Raw genomic sequence first — 9,985 nt, forward strand, 5'->3', positions numbered from 1 at the left:
GATCCCTCTGTTCCCAAATGCAGCCCCCATGCAGCCCCCGTGGTATGTAGTGTCCTCCTCCTCTGGGGTGTGAGTACAGTATCTAATTGGCTTCATCTCTTTATCGTCGGGTGTCACTCCTTATCCCTGGAAGAGGAATCTTTCCCTTATCAACCGGATAAAGAGGAGGTGATTAAAACAGCAGCATCTTTCAAATTTTTAAAGGTACCCACTTTCAAAATTTCACTTCCAAGAATATAGCCTATGAAAGACTCACAAACACACATACAAAAATGCATGCAGAAAAAAGAATATTCACCAGAACGTTGTATTTTTTAAAAAGTGAAAAATTGGTAGCAACTGTCCATCCATCAGGAAATGGTTAAATAAATTATCATCAGTATAATCTCTGAAATACTATATAACAATTAAAATGATATAGAATGGACTCCAAGACTTATTATATTTAAGCAATGCATAGAATCGATTTATGCAAAATAACATACACCTACACACACACACACACACATACACACAATAAAAACATGGAAGAAAAATGCCAAACTGATCAAAGAGGTTGTTTGGAAGGTGAGGAGAGGGACAAGAGGAGGCTTCTGTGTTTTTATGTTGTTTAATTTTGTACAGTTAGAGTCTTCTACACTAAAAATTCATTCTAGTATCACTTCTGTGATGTGATAGAAATTTAAAGGCAAGAAAAGTAAACCAAACTATATATAAAAATCTCATAGACCGACACCTGGTGATTGTTTGTAGTAACGTAACACAACCAAGAATAGGAATGGCTCGTCTGAATATCCCAGCACCAAAGATATCTTCTGGGCCTTTGTGCTACGTGTTGACTTAGCCTGGTAAGTTTTTCTCAGCTTTTCTCCAGGAGTCACATATTCTGGAGGAGTTGTGCAAGACTGATGGATCAGCTAATGCATTTTTTGCAAATCCTTTTCAATGCCCTTCCTACCCCATCTTGTATTTACCATCATCATCTCATGCAATATGTTAAAAACAAAACAAACAAGTATATAAAGAGGAGGATGAGTTCCAGTGAATGAGAGAAATGAAAAATGGCTAAGTACTGTTCATCCTAGTGTGAAGACCAGAAGAGCCCTTGGCAACTGTTTCTTCATGCTAAGTGAAAATGTGAATTTAACGAAAAAATTATGGAGATGTCTTTTCCTTTTTCTCTCTTTAAAGAAGCCATTTGGCTAGTGAATGGCAAGCAGCATTAGCGAGAAATCACGTACTTGATGCAGATCCTAATGGAGGTCATCAGACCTTGGGCCACACTCCATCAACTGTACCTATCGAAGTCTATCCCTGCCCTGCCATGGGCCATCCCGCTCAACCTTCTCCATTTGCCCTGAGGACAGACTCCCACCTCAAGCTCCACTCTGACCCTTCCTCTCCCCAGGGACTCGCTTTGATATCTCACCACACTGATGCCATCATTGAGAAGGGCCTCCCCGAAGATCATCATGTAGAGTGGCTCATTCACACGCGCCTCCTCAAACACAGCCAGCACAGCTACGGGGTCAACGGCTGAGATCAGGCTGCCAAAGAGCAGGTTCTGAAGTAGGTTGACATCACTGAGGCCAAAGGCTTTGATCTGGCAGATGAGGTAGAGGGAGAGGCCAATGCCAAAAGCATTAATCAGGGCCCCCAGGCCTGCCCACCATAGGATGGACCCAATGTTCTCAAAGAAGGGCCGGGTGGGCATGAAGTAACCACCTTCCAGGACGATAGGTGGAAGGAGATACAGGAAGTAGATGCTTGTATCCATGACGGGAGGAGATTTATGGTCAGTGCCAAAGATGATGGCACCCACCAGAGCCCCAACGATGATGAGGAGGCAGCTTTCTGGCATGAGGCCTGGTAGTCTGTGGTAAAGATGGAAGCCTAGGGAAAAGCAGAGAACCACATTTAGAGGTTTGCAAATACGATGGCTCTGGCTACTAAGATACCAGGAGACTGGTATAAAAGAAGCCTTCTAAAACCAGTTGAGGGGACTTTGGGTAGGCTGGCATGCAGTCCTGAGCCTCAGGACCCCATCTGTAGTGGGGGCTGGAAGTGCTGCAGGGAGTCTCGATGAGGTCAAATACTTAACATGCCGGGCCCAGTGAAGGTCTCAGAGTGGTCCTCAGCCAGCCATCCCCTCCCCTTCCTCCTCCCTGCTTCCCTACCTTATGGGATCCAAGAGGGCAGTGGGGGAAGAGAAATGAAGACTGTGGAGCTCCTTTGCATTCCTGCAAAACCCACCTTTGAGGCTCATTCAGAGTCAGTCACAGTCACCTAAACATCAGCTTCTTCCAAACCTCCCTTCCACAAAACCAGTAAAAGAAAATTCAGCCTTTTATTTTATTTTCCTTATTTAACCAATGACACTGCCATCAGGCCAGCCAGGTATAAAGGAAATCAAGGGGCACCTGGGTAGCTCACTTGGTTGTGTTCCTGACTCTTGGTTTTGGCTCAGGTCATGATCTCTCATGGGTTGGGGAATGGAGTCCTGCATGCATTGGGCTCCGTGCTTAGTGAGGAGCCTACTTGAGGATTCTCTCTCTTTGTCCTTCCCCCTATGTGCTCTCTTTCTCTCTCTCTCTTTCTCTTTCTTTCTCTCTCTCTCTCTCTCTCAAATAAATAAATAAATCCTAAAGAAAGCAGGAAATCAAGTTGCTTTCCCTGAACCTCCATCACTTGGCCCCCGTGTAATAGCTTCTTATTTTATCATATATATCTCTCGGTAGCTGCCCCTAAAGATCATCTCCTCCTCCCCATTTTGACAGTCACTGCCTTTATGTAAGGGGTCCCATTCTCCATCCTGTCTTCTGTACTGGCTTCCTGATCTTCTATCTCACCCTCACTCCCCTAGCCCATTCCTGATGCCAGATGACTTTTCCAAACTACGTGTATCTGCTCATCTCATTCCCCATCTAAGACTCTGAAGGCACACAAAGCATCTCACAGATTTTAAACTAAGGGCATTTGTGAAGCATCCTTGAGCCAAGACCAACACACTGCTAAGCACTGCGTGTGACACGGAGAACCAAGCATGTTTATTTTAATTCCAACTATTAATCATATTTCAGATAAAGACATTAACAAATAAGAAGACAAACATAAAGCAAAGCGTAAGTATGCAGTGAAGTATATATTGACTATACCGACATGCATGAGAATAGATCAGAGCACAGCAGGCCGCTCTGGGGTTCTCTCCAAGTCAATATCCCTCCCACCCACCACCATCCTTATGCATCCTATGTTACAACCAACCACATACCTTTTCCCTGTGATTCCCCTTTCCTGTCTTCATTTATTGCTGCCTGGGTTGTTCTTTTCTTCAATCTTGTGCAATCTTCAAAATTAAACTTTTCCCAACTGCTTTCCAAGGAAATCATATGTCTTCCTCTGAATCGCCATAATATTTTATCACTATCTAACAACAATGTTCTCTTTCTATCATTTTCTGTGCATGACTTATCTCCCCTGCTAACCTCCAGATTCTTTCAACTCAGACAGAATGATGTACATCTCTATATCTCCCCAAAGTACTTGGCAAGATGTCTTGCACACAATAGCTGGTCTATTTGCTGAAAGAATCTATAAGTGTGTAAATGAATGATTGGTTGGTTTATGTGTTCACCAGAGAAGCTTTTATATGAGAAGAAGTTGAACAGGTTTTGGAGGATGACTAGGACTTACATAGTTGGACAGCAGAAGAGAAGAGATATATTAGGTGGGGAGAACTCCAAGACAAAAATGAAGAAAGATGGGAATGGCTGAGTCAGATGAATGAGTGGTCTGACATTCATTGAGGAGATCCACCTGGCTGGAGCAAATTATGAATTGGGAAAAATATTGGAAGGAGAGTTGGAAGATGATTGATCCTAATAAGAGAAGGTCTTGAGTTCAAGGCTAAGGAGTGTAGATTTCCCCCACAGGTCACTCGGAGCCATTTAATGTCTCTTTAGGAATTTTAATTCCATTTTAGCCATTCTGATAGGTATGAAATGGTATTTTATTGTGGTTTTGATTTGTATTTCCCTGATGATGAGTGATGTTGAGCATCCTTTCATGTGTCTGTTGGCCATCTGAAAGTCTTTGGAAAAATGTCTGTTCATGTCTTCTGTCCATTTCTTATCTGGATTATGTATTTTTGGGATGTTGGGAATGCAAACTGGTGCAGTCACTCTGTAAAACAGTATGAAGTTTCCTCAAAAAGTTAAAAATAGAACTACCATATGACCCAGCAATTGCACTACTACGTATTTATCCGAAGGATTAAAAATACAGACTCAAAGGGGCACATGCACCCCAGTGTTTATAGCAGTATTATCAACAATAGCCAAACAATGGAAAGAGCCTAATTGTCCATCAACCTACGAACGGATAAAGAAGATGTGAGATATATATAAATATATATGGAATATTACTCAGCCATAGAAAAGAATGAAATCTAGCCTTTGCAACAATGTGGATGGAGCTAGAGTGTATTATGCTAAGTGAAAGCATGAAAGCAGTCAGTCAGAGAAAGAGAAATACCATATGATTTCACTCATATGTGGAATTTAGTAAGAAACAAAACAGATGAACGAACATAAGGGAAATTTAAAAACAGAGAGAGAAAGAAGCAAACCATAAGAGACTCTTTTAACTATAGAGAACAAACTGAGGGTTGATGGAGGGAGATGGGTAAGGGATCGGCTAAATGAGTGATAAGTATTAAGGAGGGCACTCATTGTGATGAGCACTGGGTGTTATATGTAAGTGACAAATCACTAAATTCTACACAAAAAAACCATATATGTTAACTAACTAAAATTTAAATAAAACTTGAAATTAAAAAATAAAATTAAAAAAGGAATTTTAAGTACACTCATCCAAAATCCATGTAGGGTTTCCTGATCACAGCTTTGAATTTCATTTATTATCAGCAGACAGATTATTATGATAGAATATAATTCTAATTATTACAGAATAATTAGAATCAAGGGATATTTGATACTTGTCCAAAACCACAATCCTACCCACTGCTTCAAGATCGGTTTAAGGCCTCTTTAAAGAGTTTGGGAGTCCTGCTCTCTCCATTTCCTAATGACAACCTTCTCTTCCTCCTCTCCGCCTTCCTCTTCCTCTTCCTTCTTTTTCCTCTTCTCTAATTAGTACTTATTTTAACTACCCTGAACTTTTTAACAGGTAAAAGAAGTAGAAGAGCCTCTAGTGTGACTTTCTCAGGACCCGTGTCTCCCCAGTTTGGCCCTTCTTCCAGGAATTGAGTTTCCTGAGATGGATCTAACGTGTACCTATGTTACGCCAAGTTACACCTACACAGCGGTAGCAGGAAGAGGCACTATGCACTGTAAAGTAGGGCATTGTAAAGCGAAACACCAAGTGCATTCACACTTTACAATCCTCCTTCCCTTTCATAATGGACAATAGAGTTGGTCACTTTGAGAGTTTACAGCTCCAGCACCTGGAATTTGAACGGCCACCAATAACAAAGTTTGGCCTGAAAGTCAAAGATGGCCCTATGATTCCATTCTGCCCAATAACTCAAGAAACACCCTTCTACAATGTGCCAAGAGGTGGAACTAAAATAAAAGATAAACAACAAAATCTGAGGCAACTCTGTGTTGTCTTTGTTCTATAATATTATTCTTCTCTAATACACATAGTTGGCTGTTTTAAAAAGGATTGAAGGAAAGTTGTGATGTTCTTGTGTCAGAGTGCCTACTAGGCAGTGCTAGATTCATTTTTTTCCCCATTAAATTAAATATCTTGAGGCCAGGAACCATGGTCATTTCCACATGTGGTATGGGCATTCAATATATGTGTCTTGATAGAATGTCTGAATGAAAGAATGAATGTTAAATATAATGATTATTAATTATATATCTTTTTTGAAGATTTTATTTATTCAGGAGAGACACACAGAGAGAGAGAAGCAGAGACACAGGCAGAGGGAGAAGCAGGTTCTCCTCAGGGGAGCCCGATGTGGGACTCCATCCCCGAACTCCAGGATCACGTCCTGAGCTGAAAGCAGAGCTTAACCACTGAGCCATCCAGGAATTCTGAATATTAATTATATTTTGATTCAAGTTTTACAATATAGAATCTAAAGAAATCTTTATAGATTCCTTACATGTTAAAGTTCTGAGTCTTTTTCTCTTGCCCCACACAAATGAGCCACCATGTATAAAACTATAAGCCCAGTATTTGACACATGAGAAATAATAATCACTAACTGTAGCCTTCTTTCCATGTACAGTACAGAAATAGTCTGAGTTCTTAATGACTAGCAAATAGGAAAATGTATTTGAATAAGCATGATCCAACTAATAACCTACTGAAGTTTTTTCTTTATCTAAAGTATGTTGAAGTCCATCAAAATGCAAATCAAGAACGTTTAAGCCAATAGTCTTGTGAACAACAGTGTCTTTACCATCCTCTGAACTTCTAGATGTGGTGATTCTGGGCACATGCAATACTCTAAAAAACAATCTGTGTTTTATGCTAATATAAAACAAAGATAAACTATATCCTTTCTGCATTGGGCTGTTTACTGACATAGAATGTAAATCTCTTTGCCACTAGGAAATCCTACTTTGCACCAAAAGGAGGCCTTAGAAATCATTTCATAGTTGGGCACATGGAGACTTAGAAAGACATGGTGACCAGCTAGTCAGTGGCAGCTCTAGTTCCTTCATTTGCAGACCAACTTCCCCCATTGCCATGAAGGGGGAAGGAGTGGGTGGGGACAGTGTTGTTCACAAAGGAAAACTCAAGATCCACACAAGACCACTTTGAACAATCTCGATGCCCATGTGATTGTACAGAAGGCCCTAGAACTCTAGCTCTGAACTGAGAATGTCATCCCCTTAGAAAGCCGTTTCTACTTGAGCACTTTATAGAAATAACGTGAGATCCTTTGTATAATTTCACGATTTGACAAATCACACAGGAGTTCTTCAAAGTAACAATCTCCCATCACTCTTCATACTTTCCTAGCTCAAAATGAATAGCAGTTTGGAAGGAGCATCTATTAAATACACCGGTACCTCCGTCACCCCTGGGGAGGGAGTTCGATGAGTAGACAGAGCCAACAGTCCTGATCCCAAGAGGTTAACAGCCAGGTCCCGTAGCTCAACCCACATTTCACGCCCATGCTAGAGGGAAATTATAAATAAGCATCAAAATGTCTCATAGATTCTATCCCAGTAGGACAACTTGTCCACTCAAGTAACAAAGTTCATAACAAAGGCAAAGGGGATGTTAAGCTTAATGTTAATTGAGATAACTGTATCAGTCTTTCACTTTGGAATAAGCTGGTTTTAAGGAGACAAGGAGGTGGAGTTAGGAATTAAATGATAACAGAGTGTAAGCCATTACTTGAGGTTTTGGCACAAATAACCCTGATTAGAATTTAATCTATGAATTTGAATTCCCTTTATTTCACAAAGGAAACCAGTGGGGCACTGGAGCCATTTGACTCAGGCATAAACCAGTATCTTACTGACACATCATCTTCTATGCCCCCATAGCCCATCACTGAGTAATTTAAGAGTAACCTCTAATTGTCTTGCTCCTTGCTTTCTGTCATTCTGCAAAGAGCACATGTCACTTTTAAAGAATAAACAATGGGAGTCATTGATGAAGCCCACATTTACATGGTCAAGAATGAGGAAAGAATATTGTACAGAAGAATCATTATGTGCTCCTGAAATGTCCAATGGGCATCATTCTGAGGTCTACCTGCCTCATTCTCTATATCTTAATGCATAGAACTTGAAATTTTTACATGCCAAATAATGTCACACGGGTGTCACCCTGAAATAAGAAATCAAAGCAACCCAGAACCCAGAGAGTATGCTCAAATTTCAAAACACAGTCCTGAAGCATTACACGGCTTTATAAAAAAAAGCAGTTATGATTTCCCCTTGACTAAAAGGAACATATTTTCTTTTTTGTTGTAATAGCAATGACAGTTAAAATCCATATAGTTCACCACCTACAAGGCATTTTCACATCATTATCTCACATGGAGAACAACTCCCACAAGCAGGTGTTTGGGGACTTACCTATTTTTGCAAGGGATGCTAGAAGTATCCACAGGGTGACCTCATAAGGAATTTGCACGTAGTCATAATCCAATGCAAAAACAGATATCTTCTCATCTGCCTCTGAGCTGGCAGCAGCAAACCGAACATTAGGCTCATGCTGGGCAGTGGAATTTGTGGATTCGTTCAAATCTGAAGATGCTTCAGAACACTTGAAGGCCACCAGCAGTAGCAACCAGTTCCAAGGACTGAAAGGCACAAGCATCTGAAAACCCATCCTGTGGGCTTCTCGTACCCCTTGTGTCACTGTGTGCCACACATCCGCAGCCGAGGAGGGTTTCTAGAGAGCAGACGCGTCTACCTGGGTCAAAGGTAATATACGCACAGTCTGTGGGTCATTCCAAGAAGAGTCCAAGCATGTCATGGAGTTGTGAGTGTCGATGTTTTCAAATCACCTTTAAAGGATTTGTGTTCAGACAACTCAGCTTCTCGCTCAAATGCATCAGTCATTCAGTAGACTCGTTAAAGCCCAAGTCACCTGTGTGACCTTCATCCGATCGATCATGATTTGAAGAACAGTTTAGGAAAGGGAAAGGTATGTCTTCGTTCAAAGCTGTTTCCTCACTTCACTGCATACTGGTTTCATCTTGTGGATGAAAATTAAAAAGGATACCACGGTGTTCATTCCAGATATCACTGGAGTCCTTCTGACGAGGAGGAAGGGAGTCCTTCCCTCTCCACTAGGTCTCAGCAAGGAGCTACCTGGCCTGCACCTGCTCCTTCTCTCCTCCCCCTGCCTCGCATTTGTTTTGAATGGGCAAGGCTGCAGGTAGCTCCTGCACCACACTTAATTATTTGCTCTGATAGGACTTTTGTAATGAAATGCTTTCCTTGAAGTGTTTTCCGGGGGTTACGCTGCTGACACCTAGTGGGCAGCTGCAATATGACACTTCGGCGTCTTTAACGATGAACGACTAAGGTGGTCTTGTCATTATCACCCGCACAGGGCATTTCCGAGAGCAGAGAAAAGCGATTAATAATGATGCCAGACTCTAGGTGTCAGCCAGGATGGTCCTGGAATCATACGGTCTCTGCAAATTAGGAAGGAAGAGGAGGCAGTGTAACACATTACTGAACTCATGAGCAGTAATTCAAAGAAAGTTCTAGATTTCCATGAACTTCATACAGGAAAAAACAAACAAACAGAAGAACAAGTTTCATGAAATACATCTACAACCTAGTTTAAAAAAAAAAAAAAACCTCCATGGCACATGCAAGTTTTTCATTTTAAAGAATTTTGTTATTATGGTCTATTTGTTCAGAAAGAGCAGTACTACAGAGTGTTTATCTACTTCTGTTTCTTCTACATCTGGCCAGGTGGCCTTAACCAGATTAGATACCTTTCAAAGCATCCTTATCTGTAAGGGATGATGATATCTTCATCAACTGGCTGGAAGCATTAAATGAGATAAAGAAAGTAAAGTATCTGGCATTTAACTGGCACTTAAATGTTGGTTTTTAAGAGCTCTGCTGCAATGAGGAATAGTGCTCAATAGAAAATGAGAATTATTGGGATCCCTGGGTGGCGCAGTGGTTTGGCGCCTGCCTTTGGCCCAGGGCGCGATCCTGGAGACCCAGGATCGAATCCCACATCGCGCTCCCGGTGCATGGAGCCTGCTTCTCCCTCTGCCTGTGTCTCTGCCTCTCTCTCTCTCTCTGTGTGTGACTGTCATAAATAAATAAAAATTAAAAAAAAAAAAAAAAAGAAAATGAGAATTATTATTCATAAACAGTCTCAATGCCTCTTCCATATCAAAGTGCAGGACGATTTATATATATTTTTGGTTCATGTTAGTGAGTGTAGATGACTCCCACCCCCCACCACATGCTCAGCAAAGATCACTGGGAAGCAGGGGTAGGAGGTGTTGAGGGAGGCT

General features: G+C 41.3%; 1 protein-coding gene across 1 annotated transcript in view; it reads right to left on the bottom strand.

Moving 5' to 3' along the window:
- Positions 1-8,859, bottom strand: part of SLC9A4 (solute carrier family 9 member A4) — a 68,973-nt gene extending 60,114 nt beyond the window's left edge. The window contains exons 1-2 of the mRNA XM_077914926.1: positions 8,070-8,859; positions 1,430-1,893 (exon numbers count right to left, since the gene is read on the bottom strand). Coding sequence (XP_077771052.1) covers positions 1,430-1,893; positions 8,070-8,325 — 720 coding nt within the window. The 5' untranslated portion in view covers positions 8,326-8,859. The remainder of the gene's footprint in view (positions 1-1,429; positions 1,894-8,069) is intronic.
- Positions 8,860-9,985: the final 1,126 nt, after the last annotated feature.

This window comes from Canis aureus, chromosome 11 (genome assembly GCF_053574225.1).
Source record: "Canis aureus isolate CA01 chromosome 11, VMU_Caureus_v.1.0, whole genome shotgun sequence".
NCBI classification, from domain to species: domain Eukaryota; kingdom Metazoa; phylum Chordata; class Mammalia; order Carnivora; family Canidae; genus Canis; species Canis aureus.